General features: G+C 35.4%; 1 protein-coding gene across 3 annotated transcripts in view; it reads right to left on the bottom strand.

Annotated features, from left to right (window-relative positions):
* The window catches only part of RB1CC1 (RB1 inducible coiled-coil 1), a 68,370-nt gene that overhangs the window by 30,202 nt on the left and 17,755 nt on the right, over positions 1-20,413 (bottom strand). For all 3 annotated transcript variants that reach the window (XM_085313598.1, XM_085313599.1, XM_085313600.1), the window contains 8 exons: positions 19,669-19,871; positions 18,177-18,612; positions 14,441-14,611; positions 5,339-5,523; positions 2,768-2,954; positions 2,606-2,687; positions 1,702-1,763; positions 601-704 (listed from right to left, as the gene is read on the bottom strand). In XM_085313598.1, coding sequence (XP_085169724.1) covers positions 601-704; positions 1,702-1,763; positions 2,606-2,687; positions 2,768-2,954; positions 5,339-5,523; positions 14,441-14,611; positions 18,177-18,612; positions 19,669-19,871 — 1,430 coding nt within the window. The remainder of the gene's footprint in view (positions 1-600; positions 705-1,701; positions 1,764-2,605; positions 2,688-2,767; positions 2,955-5,338; positions 5,524-14,440; positions 14,612-18,176; positions 18,613-19,668; positions 19,872-20,413) is intronic.

Raw genomic sequence — 20,413 nt, 5'->3', positions numbered from 1 at the left:
GACTAACTTGCCTGTGAGGTTAAACGGTAGCTTTCCCCCCTACATGTGCATGCTTATCTCAAGAAACACACAAATAGACCTTTTCCTTGAAATTAATTCTCCTAGACAGCAGAGACACTTAGAAAATCCACCTATCAGTAGCATAAATCTGACAAAGGGGAAGCAATAACTGAATACAGGAGTTCTCTAAGACTTCATATTGGGCCAAAGAAATTTATTTTATTTGCCTCAGAATATCATTAACACGATCCTGACGTGACAACAAAACAACATGAATTTCAGTCTAAATTTGATTTTTTTTTTTTTGTTTTAGCTGGGAGGCAGTTCAGAGGAATGTCCAACAATCTTTATGTTTACATCTCAATACAGAATACACATGGAATATGTGTTCAAATTATCTGATCTTGAGTACATGAAGCACAAAGGTAACSTAAGTAACTGCAGTAAGTCAGTGGAGAGCATTGCTTATGGCATCACTCCAGAAAACATCTTTGTCACTTTCTTACACACAATGAATGAAGCTGAGGGAGTTAAAGGGGCAGGAGCTGGACAGAAAGGAAAGCAGCTTACATGTTATGCAAAGTTGAAAAGGTGATTTACCTGAGTAATGGTTGCACTTCTGAAGGACAAAAAGACTGCAGAAACTGCAAATCACCTAATGAGATATCTGGAAGCTCACTATCAAACCTGCGAGGTTTTCGAGTCTGCATAAAAGAAAGCAATTTGCACATAGTTGTAAAGTAAAGTAATATCAAGATGACTATGGACGAATTTAAAAAAACAACTTCATTAAACAGAAGCTACAGTTAAACTCTGATTTCTCTCTTGAAAGACTTATTTCTCCTTTTAAAGGAAGTTATTCCTATCTCTCTTCCTTAATAAAAAAAAWTCATTCATATTTTTAGTAATTAAGTTTATCCATAATGCCTCTGGCAGCAGTATTTCCTCCTCATTACCAAGCTTCCTAGACATAAACAGTGTGTTARGGGACAAGAGATGGGACTAAAGTTTCATTTAGTATGCCAGTAAATAATTAGTATTTAGTCTAGTATTTAAAATTCTAAAAACAAATTTCAGTAGATAAACTACTAAAACAATAGCATTCTTTTTTCCCCCACAAATCCTTAAAAAAAAAAAAAATGCTGCAAAGGAGAACCTGAAGAGGTAAAAYAAGGCAGGCAAAGTGAGATGGCCACATCAGAATCAAGGAGAGATATGCTACTTGAACTAACCAAACTGTCAAATCACAGTTAATAGACAATGCTTGACTACAATAATACTTTTTCAACCCTTCATATTATCTGYCWSWTGCAWSWGRCAGATAAACTTGTTTCATTCATCCAGTGATAAGAAAACACTGAAAACTCTTCCTTTGGCTATTTATTTTATAGATTAGGAAGTCAGATTATCCCTCCTGACCTGTTTCCTGTGATTTAACAGGTTTTTTTTGTTGTTCAGTACTAGATATTCCTTATTAAAAAGCAGTATCAAGTTGGCATTTYCTCTCTTATTACACTGCAAGATATGAATCAATGTTAATAAAGGTCACTTTACACAGCAAGTAATTCTAGCTCCTAGCTGTTTCACCTGTAGCAGAGCAGTATGACAGGCATACAGCTTGAACCAAGTTTAGTGTTCTAATTGAAGAAACTACAGTTTATAAAAATCAATGAAGAATATAAAAAGGTATTGAGCACATACGCAAAAGGATGGAGGCCAGGAGTCAAGTCCTCTAAACAAACGATTCCTTAAAAAAGACTTCCCTGTACAAAGAAAAATCAGTTATTTAGAAGAAATATATACAACATTCAATGGAAAACAATTGAGCTATTGTAGTTAAACAGCTAGASCAAATTCAAAAGCATTACTGAGCAAGTCATTGATTATCCCCCCCCCCCAAAAAAAACAGGAAGTGACCACAGAAATTTAATCAAAAAATGACCCTCAAACAACTTATCAGCTCATTCAAGTCTTTTTGATAACATCCGCCTCCATTGCAAAAATACATTATTAACAAAGGCTGCAAAGAAAATTTGAAAGTCTCCTTTCCAATGTCTTCTGATACGCTTTTGCTCAATTCGCTTATTTTAGTAGTTCATTCAGAACATATGTTGTAGACTTTAAAGAAGAATGAAATTTATTAGCAACTTCAGGTTTAATTTTATTTTTAAACTCTGGTCAGCGTTTCAGATACAGGGTTTCTTTTGTYTTTGTTTTTTGGGGGCTGGTGGTGAGAAAGCACAGAGCAATCTGCTAGTACTTGAATACTCAATAACACTTTCAAAAGTGTTACTTAAAGAACAGTTCATAGGTCATAGAACATTTTCAAACAGAAAATGCATTCAAGTGTAATAACTTTGAAATTTTACCCGCTGCAAGCATTAAACTCCGAGCTTCCAGAGCATTTTGGATAAATGATATGAAATAATTTATTAATTTGATGGCAACATGACTTAGAAAAAAATATTGTTCATATTAGCACCATTTGGCATGCTGTGGGTGTTCCCTATTTAAACTAGCAAAAATCAGCATCATCATACAGGTATTTTAACTAYCAAGACAAAAAAAAGTTATTACGGATTTTACCAGAACAGAAAATACTTACTGAATAGTTTACCAAAAGTTTCCCTTTTTGCCTTTTCAGCTTCATATAGATGTTTCCCATCTTTTATTAAAGCTCCTGCCCACTATAGAAAACAAAAAATAAATATTTAGTTACTAGTTTATACACTGATAAAGATTTGGTCTCAAAAATTTTCTTACTTACCTCCCTGTAGTGTTTTATGAACATTTTTCTCCTTACAACCTCAACAACAGCTAGACAGTACATTTGAGGAACAGTACTTAGAGCTTCTACAACCTTGACCCTTTCTAAGAGCTCTGTTACAAGACGAAGCAAAGCTTGYAGTTTCTCTCCATCTTGGTCAGCGTGAAGCATTACAAAACAACACCACCTATAAAAGTAGGTTACACATTAGAAGATAACAAATTAGACAGCTAGATTTAAATTTCACCAAGATTAACAACAGGTCTGGATCCAATTGAACAATGATATCTTTTATTTGAGACAACGATAGGCTATTTGTAATTCAGAATTCAGTATGCCTTACAGTTCCCTCCTAATTTCCTCTAGAGAGATGCCTGCTTAGTGTGCAGAAATTAAAGTTACCACCACATGAGGCAAGTTTTGATTTTGACAAGTAATGTTCTTAGCATACATGACCTGGGGTAGCRTGATAGTGCAGTCTTCTCCACATAGGGATTAAAAAGTTGGTATGTCAAGAGCACAGAAGACACTATTCTTTATTTATAAATCTTAAATATACTTACTGAAAAGCATTAGCAAAAAGAATTATTAAAAGTGAGGTTACTATCAAAGAAACCAGAAGAGAAAAGAAAAAAGAAAAGTTGTCACCATCTACCCCCTCGCTACAAATAATAGTCCTTACAACATACAAATTCCCATTTTGTATAATCATATCTTCAATGGTCTTGTTAAATACAGGTATTTTTTCCTTGATTATTACATTAATTTAAAGCACAGACATCAACACAATTACATCACATGACAATTACTTAAAGGGGATAGACCAGTCTGTTTCTGATTTTTTTCTGAATGAAAAACATTAGAGGATTTGCTGCCAAAGTCCTCGCAAGTTGCAGCTACACTCCTAAAGTAATAAAAAATGTTTTAATTGACAGAAGTGGAATAGAAGTGAAGTAACAGATAGAGAAAAGTTAYCATTAAGCAATCAGGAATACATCCCAACACGAAAACTACAAAACAAATGCACTGTTGATTTTATCTCACAGTAACGAATAGTAAAAAATAAAAAGAGGGCATTACATGAACCTAACAAGTGGAAGATTCAAATACAAAAAGTAACTATATGTTAAGCAGAGAAAGTATTAAATGGTAGGACYTTGCTGTTATAAAAGCCAGGAATTTATGTGGATTTAAAAAGAAGTCGGACTAATTCATGAAAAGAAACCGTCCAATAGCAATTAAATAAAAGAACTGCTTCTTGATCAAATAAGCTAAGCTAAGTGCAAATATTTTCATGGAGAAATGAGAAATATCCATATGTCCTTTCCTTTTGTTATACCTATGGTTACTTGTTACTAGCTGCTACTGAACGCAAGTTAGAAAAATCTTTGATTTGATAGAATACAGTGGGTAGGTTTATTTATTTATTTATTTATTTATTTATATCTAGGCTTTATTATTTTCTTCAGTTCTATCCTCGTTGGCTTTACTCTCTATGCCTCACAAGCTTATTTCTTCCAAAGAGATGTAAACAGTTCCCTCCAATGAACTCAGGAATTAAGCATATAGCTACACAAATACTTTAACACATAGTAAGTGAAAGTGCAAACTAGCTGTTACACACTATTGACCAGTACTTGTTACAGTGAAAAGTGGCACCTGAAAAATTTATCTTTTCAAAAAAGAGCACATGCCTAGGTAGTTGAGAAAAATTTGCATTCTGGTTTACCTAGCCATGATTTATTTTATAACAACCACCTTTGTTGCTAGTGCATTGTTGGTTCTGCTTTTAAGTCTTCCTGTACCTTGTACCTGCCTTGTCTATGTAAACTGTAAGCATTTCAAGGAGACAAAATTCTATTCTATGGTTATCCAGTATTTAATAGGGTCACAATATGACCTAATTATTAGCTGCTAGAGTAAACAATATTACTTCCGAGAAATTATTAACTTCTCTTCTAAATTTTTCCATGGATCTGACACAGCAAGTTAACTAAAGCTTAAGCATTAGGAATGAGGGAAAAACAAAACAAAACAAACAAAAAAAGTATATTTCCCACTGAGTGATACAAACCACTTACTACCATCCATGTCAYACAAAAATGATGCTTACATGAAAAATAATCTTCATTTTTGATAGCTGTCATTTTCATTTTTGCTGGATATAGCTGTTCTTTATGAACCATAAGCAAGCCACAAACTACTGATAGGTTTTCTGGTTTCATACAATCACAGACTATTGCACAGCATTTAACTTGTGCTCATTATACTCTTTTGAAAACAAATATAATTGCCAGTCTAATTTTTAAAAAAGATTGACAGCTTGTGAGGCTAACATGGGGAAGAGGGGATATTGTTTTACTGATGTGAAGAGTGTTAAAATTGTAGGAAAAGTTTCTGTTTAAGCAATGTTTTATTGCATCACTTCAGTTTGTTATTTGCAAGTATGAACTTTTTTTTAATGGGAGAGAAAATAAAAGCTTCACACATTTCTAAAGTATTCCTCATGACACTTTTGGTTAAATACTCTCGATCTAAGAGGAATTTGCAATATAAAAAGTTGTAACTTACTTCAGTCTGACTTGTAGATTATTTGCAAGCTCCTGTTTGGCAGTGGTACATTTCTGCTTAATATCTAATAGTTTTCTGTGATTAGTTAACATAATCATCAGCTGATTTGCATGACTCAAACACAAATCAGGCAGCACAGAAGGATCTTTCAAGTTTTCAGCTCTCTTCTGATTAGCCAAAAATCCCTAGAGGACAAAAGACATTTGTTACACAAGGTCTATAACAAGAAGTACTGACTCCTTTAGATAGTCTATGTTCATGTGATCAAGTGGTCCATCTCTTCTGTAAGAAACAGAGGTTTTAATAAGTTTACTTTAACTATTCTGGAATATAACAGAATGCTACATAGCTTAGTAAAGCATCAAAAGCACTTTACTCACTCTGAATCCATTTGAAATAAACCACATCTGAAACCCTTTTCCCTTCAAAAGTTACCAATGTAAGAATGTTAAACTAGCCAACATCAATGAAAGATTACAAATTGATGAAATGTAAAAAAAGCAGCTACTGGGAATGAGAGGATCAGCCAACATTCCTGTGTCTGCTAACAACCACCTTGTTGATTTCTGCCATAAGCAAGCCTTGCATCATCTTGCATTAAATTCAGCATTGCTTTGGCCTAAAGAATGTATTTTTTGTACAATGAAATTCACATGTGAAGTTATTTCCTCCCATCATTCCCATAACAACATACACGTGAATCGTTCCCATAAGAACATATGTGTGAATTTAGGCATGACCTTCATTCAATTATTTACTAGATTAGAAGGTACATCATCTGTGTCACTAAGTTTTCAGCCATAAAAGAACTAAGATAAATTTTTAAACTTCCCTATGAAGTGCAGAACATATAGTCTTCAAGATACATAACAAATAATTATTGCAGCGTGTTTATATTTAAGCATGCTAAATATTTTCCATTAGAAGCATACGTTTTCAGTTGCTCTTAACCTTTCCAAAATGTAGTTGCTTGGCATTAGCTCTTCCATATGCTGGTTGTATGAAACAGACTTCTTCGATGAAATTTGGGAGTAACAAAGACTGAGTCATTTCCAAGAGTGAGCTTTCGGAACAGTAAGTGGTTTTACATGCCATAGAAATTCTTAAAATTGGTTTTACTGAAAAGCTTTAATCTCCCCTGGACTTCAGGAGAGCAGCCTATTCAACAAGCTCCTGTGGAAGAGTCCTGTTGGATAAGGTTCTGGAGCAAAGTGGGTGCGTGCGTCTAAGAAAGATGTTTGATGATCAAAGATCGCCTCCTCCAAGCCCAAGGACAGTACATCCCAGTGAGTAAGAAATCAAGCAAAGACCACCTGCATGGATGAACAACCAGCTTCTGGCAAAACTCAAAACATAAAAAGGAAATATACAGAAAATAGAAGGAGGGACAAGTAACCTGGGAGGAATACAAGTATGAGTATGCAGCAATAGGGCTAGGAAGGCCATGACCCTCCTGAAGTTTAATATGACAAGGAACATCAAGGACAACAAGAAGGGCTTCTACAAATAACAGCAGTAACAAAAAGGAAGACTAGGGGAAATGTGGGCCTGCTGCTAAATGGGGCAGGAGCCCTGGTGACAAAAGATACGCAAAAGGCTGAAGTACTAAATGCCTTCTTTATTCTCAGTCTCTACTGGTAAGACCTCAGGAATCCTAGACAATAGCGACCAAGGAGAAAGCCTGGAAAAAGGAAGACTTTCCTTTGGTCGAGGAGGATCGGGTTAGAGATAACTTAGGCAAATTTGACACCCATAAGCCCGAGGGCCCTCATGGGATGCAGGCATGAGGGCTGAAGAAGTTGGTCAATGGCATTGCTAGGCCACTCTCAATCGTGAAAGGTACGGCTATCAGGAGAGGTGCCTGAGAAACAGCAGTCTTCAAAAAGAGCAAGGAGRAAGTCCCTGGGAGCTACTGGTCAGTCGTCCTCACCTCCATCCTTGSAAAGGTGATGGAACAGCTCATCCTGGAGACCATTTTCAAGCACATGAAGGACAAGAAAGTGATCAGGAGCAGTCCGCAAGGATTCAAAAGGGGGAAATCATGCTTTATATGCTTTACCAATCCGATAGGCTTCTATGATGAAATGACTGGCTGGGTAAATGAGGGAAGAGCAGTGGATGTTGYGTACCTTGACTTCATCAAGGCTTTTGACACTGTCTCCCATAACATCCTTAGAGGTAAGCTTAGGAGGGAYGGGCTACATGAGTAGGCAGTGAGGTGGATTGAGAACTGTCTGAAAGGCAGAGCTCAGAGGGTTGTGATYAGTGGCACAAAGTCTAGTTGGAGGCCAGGAACTAGCAGTGTTCCTCGGGAATAAATACTGGGTCCAGTGTTGAATTTATTCATCAGTGACCTGAATGAAGGGACAGAGTACACTCTCAGCAAGTYTGTTGATGATATCAAACTAGGGGGAGTAGCTGTTACAGAAGGTTGTACTGCTATTCAGAGGGACCACAATAGCCTGGAAAGCTGGGCAGAGAGGAACCTCATGAAATTCAACAAAGKGAGTGCAGAGTCCTGCACCTAGGGAAGACTAATCCCATGCAACAACAGTACAGGCTGGGGTCTAACCTGCTGGATAGCAGCTCTGTGGAGAAAGACCTGTGAGTCCTGGTGGACCTTCTTCGCTGCAACAGTACATTGCTGACCATGAGCCACCAATGTGCCCTTGTGGCCAAGTTCAGCAGTATCCTGCGATGCATTACGAACAGTGTTGTCAGCAGGTCAAAGAAAGTGATTATTCCCTCCTACACCCTGGTGAGGCTGTATCTGGAGTGTTAGATCCAGTTCTGAGCTCCCCAATACAAGAGATGCATGGAGCTGCTAGAGTGCATCCAGCAAGGTGCCAACAGAGATGATTAAGAGACTGGAGCATTTCTCCTATGAGGAAAGGCTGAGAGCACTGGGACTGTTCAGCCTGGAAAAAAGGCTGAGGGGGGAAATCTTATCAATRTGTATAAGTATCTGAAGGGAGGGTGTAAAGAGCCAGACTCTTTTCAGTGGTGCCCAGTGACGAGACAARAGTCAATGGGCACAAACTGAAACACAGGAAGTTCCATTTGAACATAAKTAAAAACTTTTTCCTGTGATGGTGACTGAACATTGGAAGAGGTTGCCTAGAGAGGTTTTGGAGTCTTCCTCCTTGGAGATATTCAGAAGTTGTTTGGCCTTAGTCCCATGTGGCCTGCTGTAAGTGACCATTCTTGAGTGGGAGGGTTGTACTAGATGATCTTTAAAGGTCCCTTTCAGACTCAACCATTCTTGATTTGTATTATGGCAGTAGGAATTAGAAACTCTTCCTGGGCCTCTATGGTGTAAGAAAAGATAAGAGATAAGGACAGAAGAACATTAGGACCACATTTCTCCATAGTATCTGGAATGAAATACAGAATCTCTGAAACAGTTTCTACTTTACCAGTTGCCTCGTGTGTGTGTGTTGGGGGGGAGGGGGAAGGGAGAGAAGTCAATAACATTTTTTTCTTCTTCCTTTACTCCTTAAGAAGCTGCTGGCTTTGTACCACAACCGATTAGAAGAAATAGCAAGATCAGTGGCACACAAGCTTTTGGTATCCAGATACTTCAAGATACTCGCTGCATTGGGATGAACAGAAGCGAGGAAATTTACCAACCTTACTCACCTTACTGAATTCCCAGCAACTGGTTTGCTAGTAAGGCTTACTCATGACAGGGGAGGSCTGACAAATCTCTAGTTATGAATACCTGCCCACTCTAAACCTTTCCATATATTTAGTGATGCAGTGAAGGCAAGGCAAGAAATTATCTGTTGTCTACTATGGATGGTAAGAAGCAATTCCTGAAAGGACAGGGAGGCTGCAGAGGAAAGATGAACTTCATTAGGGAACTGGGTATCAAGTTGTAGATTACAGAAGGTAATGTATAYACACATATAGCAGAGACAAGGAAGGAAGGGACAAAAAAGAGCAGCCGGCATAAGAACTACTGTGCCAAACTACTGTCTTCACTACATTCAAAAAGCAAGGTAAGATATTACAGGAAATAAAATGCTATTTAGACAAGAAAATACCAAACAGAAACATATTTTGTTCACATTCATGTCTCTCATAACAGTAGTCATTGTTCACATAAGCTTGTATTTTCTTAGTAAAGAAATCGAGACTAGAAAATAATTGTAAGCATTTTTCTGAAGCAAAAAGAACTTGGAATTATACACAGTCATACTGAAAAGTGAAACCACTGTCAGTTAGTTTGATATTGAATGTGAGACCTTGACTTTTGARATGCTGTAAAACATACTTGTAAAGCCTGAAATAAATATTTATATTCTAGTGAGAACAAAACAAATAATTTTTCTAATATAAACTTGCCTGATAAGTATCAAGCAAGCATGTTAATTRTCATGAAATAAGAAAAAAAATAAAGACGTGCACTGGATGCAAGAGAATACTGAAGAGCTATCAGCTTACCGAACACTATGCAACTCATGCACTGAATAGAAAACTCTATAGAAAACAAAAAACAKGTTGCAAACATTTTAAGTATATTTAACCACACCAATGGAATGAAAACTAGAAAAAGAAGAAAATGTGAAGAATCATTACAGGATAATCAAGAAAAAGGAAAGYCAATCAAAAGAGCTTGGTTTGTTCAACCAAGGAAGACAAAGACCATGCAGAAAGATAAGGACAGAACTCAAAGGGTTGGGATCAGGAAAGATAAGTTCCCTAAGTATTAGGGAACTASCAGATAACAAAATCAAAGGCAGTGTATGCATGAGAACATATAGATTTGAACTAGCCAAGGCAGAATCATACTGAGAGGTTAAAGAGGCTCCACATTTTCTGGAAAAGTACTCTTAGGTAATGCCACTTTCAGATCATAGTTACATATACCTATGTTACAAATTCCAGTTTCCACAGAGGAAAGCAGCTTTTGAATTTAATAAAGCAGTTTTCCACATTAAAAGTCAGGGGCTAGAAATCAAAACCCTCATTCAACTGCATAATGAAAGTAAGTTTTCATGCAAAATGCTGTTTATTGGTTAGTTCAAGGAAAAGACCTATGGAAAGCAAAAGAACTCTTAAGACAGGTAAGGTTTCTTAAGAACAAGCAAATTAACTAAGCAATGAGGCCTCACTTATCCCAAGAAACAGTCATCTGCAGATAAGTTTACTTTGAATTTTAATAAGACTGAGGTCAGAAGGGATAGTCAAGTCATATTCTAGATAGAACATTAACTTTCTTGTCTAGAGAAACCAACTAAMAGTTTTCAATACACATATTGCCACGAGGATTACCAATTATATTTTCCTTATCCTTGTCCTATAAAGTACATCCACCACTTAATGAATAGAATTGCTTAACTGCTGAAGTGCTAGTTACATGACATTCTTTCACAGTAAAACCAAGCATTAACACTAATTACGCAAAATATGAGAATTATGTTTAAACATGCATAAAGTCCTCATCTAGGTTTTTTAAAAATRTTCAACTCTTGTTCTCAGCTGTCTCAGCTGTTCTTAGATTTATATATAATATTTGAATGAATAACATACCAGCTCTAATAGCTTACATCAGGTTTGTAGTATTTTTCAGATTGTATCCAAACAGCTTAAATGAAAGATTTGTTACAAAATTATACAATCATATGAAATGACCTGTTAAAACTGGTACTAAAATGTTTCCTGAGGCTCAAATATAAAACCAAGAAGTAAAAGTAATTGGATACTTAGTCACTTGTTTAAACTCACATTCAATAGATCAAAGCCTCAAGAAATACATCATATTATATTCTTATAATAAAAAACATTCATACCATAAATAAAGAAAAATAGGATTTATAAGAAACACAGCAACAAAGAAAATTTGAAAGATACAAATCCTTGATAACTTTACAAAAGATGTCAATACTCAAATTTATAGAGGCATTTAAACAAGGTGACAGTATCTTTCCAACTGACTTTTAGGTGCCTCTCTCAAAAGTGGAATTAGTAAGCTTGAGGTAGGTTCCTCATTCACCTGAGGAGGGAAAAAAAAAAACATACCTAAGAACACAATTCACAASACTGGAGAACTGAATGAGAAGCTGCTCGTGCATCCCTTCCCCTCATGCTAAAATTTCCTTGGATTTAGCCACTTGCCTACAACTTAAGCAACTACGCAAGACTAGGATTTAGCAAGAAAGAACTTATTCCTAAATCTATTCACTGAAATTATTTCTGGACAGACTCTTAAACAATGCTGCTAGAAGGACTGGTAGCACCCACTCTTATGCAACAGCCAGTGGCTCAGAGGATGCAGTAGGAACCCTTTGTACTGTGCAGCTGCTAGTCTGCATAGYACAGACCCTTAGGGTCTCAAAAGGGGCCAGTAGCCACCAGGATGTTGGTAAGATAGGGAGAGAATGCTGTTCACTCACTCCCACTAATCACCAATAATGATATAATAAAAATAAGAAACTCATATCCCTTTCTTCGTGCTCCCAAGCCCTGATGTAATGGTGAAAACCTGAACGTCAGATAGTGATCACATTTTAATATGCTTTCCACTGTAARCAAGACATTAAGGACAATCTTACGTATGAAATTAAAATACCATTTCAGTAAAGAGCTTCTGTTAAAAAAAGCTRTATTTTTGAAATGTTATAAAGACATAGTAGAGTTACACATTTTGAAGTATCAAATTTCTTATCACTTAACATGACAATGTCTAGTGCAGGCACACTACTCTTCCCTCACTAGGAGCTTGATGAGCAATCATTAAGTACATTACCTCTTTCCCTGATCCTCCATCTGAAATGATGTTAAGGACCAAGGACTCGCTGTTTCCCTTTAGGGAAAAAAAGTTAACCTGGCTACGTTTTGTTCTGCATCTCCAACTGAAATTCTGGTTTTCCTTATTGTTCTCCTAGATCTAGATCAGAAGGACATAAGAAAATCCTTCCACAACTGAAGCTTGATCTCCTCAGGTCTTCTCTAACTCCTAAAATATAGTTCTCCGGCATCCCAGCTCTTCTTTTCTGCTCATAAAAGACAGCATGCCTGCTCAGTAAAAGGGAAGTTCTAGAAACAGTCTAGCTGCATCAGCACAGATAGAACCACACATCAGCTACATAATGTTACCAAGAAAGAGGATTAAGGATTGGAGAAGCTCACCAACTGACTGGATGTATTTATTTGATCCTGGAATTAGCCCAGGGTCAGAAAAAGACAACACACTAAAAACAAACCAGCAAATTAGTCCTGAACACTGCCTGYCACATAATCACACCATCTTGGCATGAGGCCAATTTCATGCATCATTCTTGTTTTTCGTTACTGATTTTCTCCTTCTGTTTCTGCCTTACATTTAAGGAGACTGGCTGAACTAGCAGAGGCAAATAGATTCACAACACCCTGTTTGACAGCCTATGAGCAACTAGGTTGACTACTGGCAAAAAGCTGTCCGCTCTTCAAAATACTAAGAACACGTCATACCTGCTTTGCAGTAACCAGACTGAAGGTAAAAGCAAGTTACGAAGTCCCCCTAATTAGGTAAGCTTTTCTTCCTAYGAATTCCCTCCCCCATGCTATACACGTACATATATATCTGTGTGCGCATATATATGTGTGTGCATGTGTATACACATACATGCACACAAACCTGTTTTGGAGAAAAGATCAGTATCATCTAGGTACTTTTTAAGTTATAAAGAACATAAACAAGCATGATTATTAAAACAATATTACATCAATTCTTCACAATTCTAAAGTATTTACTGCTTCTTTGGTGTACTTCTGGTGTATTTACTAAAATTATGATTTCTTTAGTGCTCATTAGAAAGTCAAAGGAACCAGTCATATTTTGAAACAAAGCATCAGGTTTAACAATTCAGCATCACAAATTTTGACACTGTCCAGGTTGTTGGACAGGAAATGTTCTCATACATATAGCATACTGAATATGTAAAAAAAAATGCCAGCTTAATTGCTCATTCTAAACAGAAGTCCAGATGTGCTTAAATTGTATTCTAGCAATGTTATTTTAGACTTCAAAACAAGCACCATATCTTATAAAATGATGGAGATCAACTGAATTGAGAATTCCATATATAAAAAAGCAGTTGTAAACAAGCTAGAACTTAGATTTGACAATGATATGTAGGAGAAAATACTAAGATACTCAAGCCACATGCATCGTTCATTTTCATGAGCTAAAAATTCTCTCTAAACCCACTCATTTGAAAGCAGACTTTAAAAGGAACACATGCAAAGTCAGTAGCTGTTAGATATCTTCATAAGATCCCGTTTTACTAGCAGCTTTCCTGATTAATATGCAAAATGACACATTAATGCAGTGTAAATTTGTACAGTTTGTAAAGCATTTAAAAGATGAGATAATATATCATCTTCGTAGATATTTTACAAATTTTCATGTTTCACCATATTTTAACTCATTCACCCTGAAAAGCCCAATTTCTAAAAAATAAGCAATATGCATTCTAGTCCAGAAACAATACTGGACACTGATGTGTCTCAAACTAGTAATTTTACATTGATGTTTTTTATATTTGAYTGGCTGAAGAGTTAAATATTTGTCCAAATTTATACCCAAGGGAACTTTGATAGAAGTAACCTTAACCAGAAAAATATACAGCTTAATACACAGTTGATAATACAAAGTTGCAGTGAACTACAGCTCTGTATGTTCATACAAGTTTTTTTTTTTTTTTTTTTTTTTTTTTTTTTTTTTTTTTTTTTTTTTTTTTTTTTTTTTACACGTATCTTCATGTATTTAGAATAATTATACAGACAGATATATATATGAATGAATTGACAGGAATGTAAGCCCTATGAAATATTTAAGATCTAGCGCTGTCTATCATCAACTGGAATACTTTGGGCTGCTTTGATGCTATAGAATAAATATTTAAATGAATTCTCGGTAATTGGAGTTACACACCAAAAAGAACATAAGATGTAGAAAATTCCAAAATTTTAATGTTAAGATTTAATGAATATAGCATTACAAGGGATCTCTACTGCAGTATGTTGAAAACTATCCCGCAGTAAGATGTGCACTTTTCATCATAATCTTTTACAGCATACATATATCTATAAATCTACCACCAATACATGTATTACCTGAGCAAGTTCTTTTTGTTCATTTACCAGCCTGCTGCAGCTTGCTATCATCTGGTCCAACGCATAGAGCCTATCCTCAAGACCTTTAATAGCCTTCATGTTCTGATTATCTAGTTTGGCGATAGTTTGCCGACATTCTGCCAAAAAGGGTTGGATAATCCTTGGATCAAGCTAAAATAAAAATAAAAAAAGGAAAAAGAATAGGTACATCCTTATTTTTGTTTTAAACAGAATACCTAAAACTGCATGTGCATCAGGTTGTATGTAACTCRCTTTTAAAGAAAGTTCTACGAGAAAGGTTTTATTAGCACTTAGCCTATTGAAAGTTGAAAGAGCTATATGAATTTTTACAGCCTTAATACCTTTCCTTCATAATTCCATAGTTTCTCATACTATTTTCACTAAGATTTTCATTTGAATTCAATGTATGCTTCCATCTTTTGTTTGTTTCAAAATTCTGATATAGTGAGTCTCTAGATTTTATATTACAACATGAATTTCTTCAAAGTATTCTGGACCAGTACAGCATACAAATCAAGTCCTTGAAAGTGGAAAAGAAATGAGCAGGGGGGCAGGAGGGGTTGTTAAAACAAATGAATCTAGTCTCCACTGGACTTAATGGAAACTATAACAGAAAGTGGAGAGAAGAAGATACAAGGCCTATTATCCTCTCTAGAAAATTAATACTTCTAACTGATGGCTCCTTAGATAAGCAGATGAGATCTAGATAACTAGAAAACAAGCTATAGAAGGATATGGTTGTTAAATATTTTGCTAATATTTTTGCTATAACATAGCACTTTTTAAAAATTAAAATTTATTTTATCATATTCCTTTATAGCCTAATATCCATAAAAGGGAACTTTGGAATATTAGAAGGCTACAAAGTCAGATATTAGGAATGACTCCAAGTTTCACTACAAGAACAATGAAATAAATTAAATAATAAGTTTCACTTATTTAGGTTTTGAGAAAACCCATATGCAATTGCAACAGTTTATATACTACAGAGTTTAATTTAAACATGGAATAAATTAGTTAGGAGCATACTGAGAGTCAGTAGGCATTATCAAGATATGAACAAATTTATCCAAGATGGCTATGATATGCTATCTGTTATGTGAGAACCTGGTGAAAAAGACCCTGCAGGGCCACACAGCTTCTCAAAATACTGTCTTTTTTGTCACCATGGAGAGTTTGTACCATGTCACTTAAACCACTGAGCACACAAACCAATCCTCATAGGAACCACTTACATTTCCACATTAGCATTCTCCCCTACCCGCCCCCCGCCCAAAACTAACTGCATAAAAGCTTTCCTTCACCACTTTTTCATTCTGGAAAACATACGGGTAGGGGGAGTTGTTTTGTTTTTATTAAAAAAAGAAGCCAAAGAAAACCTATTCCTCTCCTTCCACTTTGCGGCTTATTTCCTCTATCCATTCTTTTTATACTGTTTTTGACTTAACTGCATCAGTGGCCTCCAGTTCTTTTCAATGATAAATAACAATTGTTCTCCTTGTCCTCAAAAGTCTCTTTTTCTATTCTTCTACTTTAGCAGTACTTAAAGACATCTGGGTTAGCTCCTACTTACCTACTACTTTTGCTGCAGCCTAGGTTTCTGCAGTTAGAAGCTTCATTCTGTAGAAACACTTAAAGGCTAAAAAAAGCCATTAACCTAGCAGCACTCTATGCAACACACCAGTTCTACGAAAACTAGTAGTATCAAAGGTATAAAGCTCATGCTCGTGTTTTATGCTTCAGTGAAAATCTTACCTGAATTGAAAGTTTCAAATAAGAATTACAATCATAAACATTTGTATAGTTTGTATTTCCAAAAAGAAAAGGGCAAGAGGATAAGGGTGAAAAACAAAAATATTAAATGCCATTTTATTCCAGTCTTCCATGTTAAGTTGTCATCTTCAATAAATATTGAGAGAATAACTGCGGTGCAAGGTATTTAGTATTTTTTTTTTTCAGCTACAGTCTAATTCTGTTTTCAAAATAATTCTAAATCAATTGTAGGCAAAGATTCMATGCTTTGTGCTGTCACTGAAACCAAATTGTTTTCTTAAGTACAGCTAGTAACTATTATTACTTTAATGCTTTTYTGTGTGTGTGTGAAACAAAATAAAGACTGATCAATTGTCTGTAGTTGTTCTGGTTGTGGCCAGAATAGTCTGAAGTAGAGACTCTTCCTCACACTCTATTCTGTTTTGTAACAACGAAAATTCACTTTAATAGGAGCAATCACATTTTTTCTACAAAAAGCAATGCAGATTGTACAACTATTACAGCAGTTGATACAAATGGGTTCTAACTAGTCTTGAAACAAAGGCAAGGACAGAAAAGCACACAATTACAAGACAGTCTCTCTAAAACGCGTGGCATATGCCAGAGACTACAAGTTAATCAAAAGAGATACAAGTATTTAACTTAAAAGGTTACGTTTTCATATTTGTACCTTTAGAATCACTAGAAGTATGGAAGTAATTATTTAAGACTTGCCTCTTAAAATATTTATTTTCAGAATTGCATTTGTCCCTATCAATAACATGCACAAAGTGAATGTTTTCTCTCTCAAACTGAACTACTTGTTTCTGTCACTCTGGTTTTAAACCAGCAGAACACACCATATAGCGTTACCAAATGCAGCAGAGGACTGTCCCAGACTTCAGCGATTAGGAATCCTTTCACCTACAAAATTGAATGCTGTTGTTTTTACTGAAGGGACCCAACTTCTACAGTCCACTCATTCATTAAGCCTTTTCTTCACTACTAAAATTGAGGGCTGCCCAAGATTTTGAGCTGTCTCAATATTTAGTTCAATTTAGGAATTACTTTTGAGATGGAATTCCAAATCAACTTATGAAACTGACTGCTTCTTGCTGCTGCCTACACCAGATGGGGCCTAGACATGATGACTTAAAGTAAGAGTGGAAGCGATTGTCTTGGGAAGGAAATAAATGCCCAAGACAAAGATTGTATTTGTTGTTTAGGGATTAAGTTGATGTAATAAARTTGTAAATATGCAAAACTAGGTTAGACAATTAAGAAATAAGCAATCAGCAAAAAAAGCAGCAAGAAAGAAGGGAATATACGGACTTTTTTTTTTAAAAAAAAAAGGTTCTAATGGTCATTGGTTAAAATAGAAGTCATTCAGAAACAAAAGTGAGACTGCACTCTGTTAGCAGCAGAAATACGAACTATGTTGGCTCTTCCAAATCTGTCTGTATCAGTTTATTAAAAAAAAAAAAAAGAACAAGCATGCAGTATATAAAGCTATCACAAACTAACCTAACCTCTTTATTCTTCATTTTAATAAAGACTTCAGTATTTTTAACATAGAAATAACATTAACTTTAGTCCACAAGAAAAAAAATCTTCAGTTTCACTACAAGTATAATTTCCATTAAAATGAAAATAAAGAAGTGGCTTTGTTTAAAAGCTATAAAAAGAACAACTTCTTTCCAATCATAAAAAGAAAATGAAAAAGCAAGATATGAGCATTCACTATGAAACAGTAAAATTTATTAGAAGTCTGATTCTTAAAACTCWAGAACTCTTAAAGTACTTTTTTCTCCATTCTCTGCTTTGCTCTGCATTCAGAAAGTTAGCAGAGAAACAAGTTACAGAAAGTCAAGACTCTTTAAAAGCTTTGGTATTTGGAAAACAAACAGCAACTTTCCATGGGAAATTCTCAATATACAATGTAAATTTAAGAACATTAACTTACCCTGCTCATAGAATCAAAACATTTTCTGACCAATGATTCAACATCATTAGGTCTATCTTGAACATTTATCCAGTCTAACAGAGACACATTGAAGGAAGGCTGATCATCATCTCTCAGCTCTATTGATGTTTCACTGTCCCGGACAGTGGCATTTTGACTGGATTCCTTATCTTCTTTTACATTTTCAGGGTCTGTGCCATCCAAAGCTGACTGTTCAACTGACTTGCAGAATGAGGCTAACATTGATTTATTGTTCATTTTAGATACATCAGAATAAAGCACCAGTTCAGCAGATTTCTCATCCTCAATTTCTTCACTTTCTGCCCTTCCACGTTCAGCTGAAGAATCCACTCTTCCTAAACACTCTCTGTAACTATGTCTTGTCAGGCACTCCAGCAGGGGTATCTTGGCCATCACAGAAACAGCAGAACCCAAGCTTTTTAAAAAAGGGTAAAAATGAAGAACTATCAGTACCTACAAGCTAGTATTACATAACAGTCTAGAAGCAAGCCACTTGTATAGTACTATTTTCATCTTTTGAAACTGAAACATTCTTAACCTATATGCAGTTTGTATGAATTTAAGGTTTACATGAATTATTTAACTGTTTTCAAAAACACYAGCATCACTACCAACATCCCTAGACGAAGGCTAAAGAAGTTACTATAACTTTTGCTCTCTCCCACTGCTAAATATGAACTCTAAATGTCCAAGTCAATTTATGTTTATAATACAATGAAAAAACAACAACAGTTTGATAAACTGAGGCATACCAATTTAAGACACAACTGAGACTTCAGTTTGCATTCTGCATGGATACCAATGTTTATTAGCAGTGGGCTGATGTTCTCTGGATGATTATTTTGRGAATTCAAATAATTTCTGTAATCTATGGAACAATGAAGTTCTACTTACGATAATCCATAGTCATGCTCTATTAAGTATCCAACAACTTATATTGAATTAGGCAAATTACAGATAGAAAATCCCTGCAATTCTAGTGTCYATAAAGATTTCAGAAGCTTTTTTTGAAGTAGTAACCAGAATATGTAAGATACAAATACACATATACACATATATTTATTTATCTTATAAATAAACTTAAATAAGCTTCATGTTTTACTCTCACAGATCATCATTCTTAACACTGTTTTGGAGTTAAAAAAATAATTTAGAAGTGCAAATATTTTAAATATTCTGTTTAGTGTCTGAATTTATCATCTAGCTATGTCTAGTGTACATTTGGAAGGACTCCAGCTCTTAAACAGCTGTTCATTAACGAGCTTGTTTTCCACATAATTCAATAGATGCTTCTKTGTGCTAACAAGTACATTGTCAGTTTAAAAATGACTGCAGTAGAGCAAAAAGAATTCTCAGCAACATAAAAAATGTCAAATACACACATGCTTAACTAAAATTAGCAACAAGCACACAAACCAAAAAAAGTGTGTGTAAAATATAGTAATTTTGAAGGTTGAAATGGCAAACCTACTGTGTAAGTTTCAACTTGATATCATCTATGGACTGCAAATAGCTTGAATACACATTTTCAAACTTGAAAAGCAACTTTTGGTAAGAGTATGTACAATCTTCTAAATTGGCCATTATGGCAGCCCAGCCTTGGTGCTGAAGATGTTCATCATGTACGAGACCTTCACAAAAGGAGCAAAGCTTCTTAGCAACCTCATACATTTCCTGCAGGGAAGTGGGGAGGCGAGAGAGAAAAAAGAAATCAGAACAATTTCAGACAGATTTTTATAGTTTTATATTGCCACAGCAGTGAGGTGAGACACTTAGAAAATGAAACATGGAAGTGTTAAAATAGAAAGCATTAAAAAGCTATACAACTTCTCGGCTAGCATAATTTAAAACTTTAACCAAGAATAACCAAACTTTTCGCTCTTATGTAAAAAACTTAACAGATAACAACAACAAAAAGATTATATAAGTGATTTACTAAATTATCTTTCTTCAAAACAGATGAAAGTTGCAATTCCAGAAAACCCTTAAATACTGTTAATATAAAATATTCAGTGTATATATACATGAATAACAATGATTGTAATATTCTGATGCCAGGAGCTGGCAAATCAGAGACATTAAGGAGAAATAAGAAACAAGCAAGAACTCAAGACAATGAACAGCAGCATCACCCAGCTGAAGGACAGGTGCATTTGGTGCAGAGAGAGATGCATGAGGGCAATGACAGGGTAGATAATTGATATCTTCCACTGTTT

The sequence above is a fragment of the Rhea americana genome, unplaced genomic scaffold (genome assembly GCF_003343005.1).
Source record: "Rhea americana isolate MKP2758 unplaced genomic scaffold, rheAme1 scaffold_39, whole genome shotgun sequence".
Classification (NCBI taxonomy): Eukaryota; Metazoa; Chordata; class Aves; order Rheiformes; family Rheidae; genus Rhea; species Rhea americana.
The sequence above is the reverse complement of the archived record's forward strand: the minus strand, read 5'-3'. Positions and strand labels throughout refer to the sequence as shown.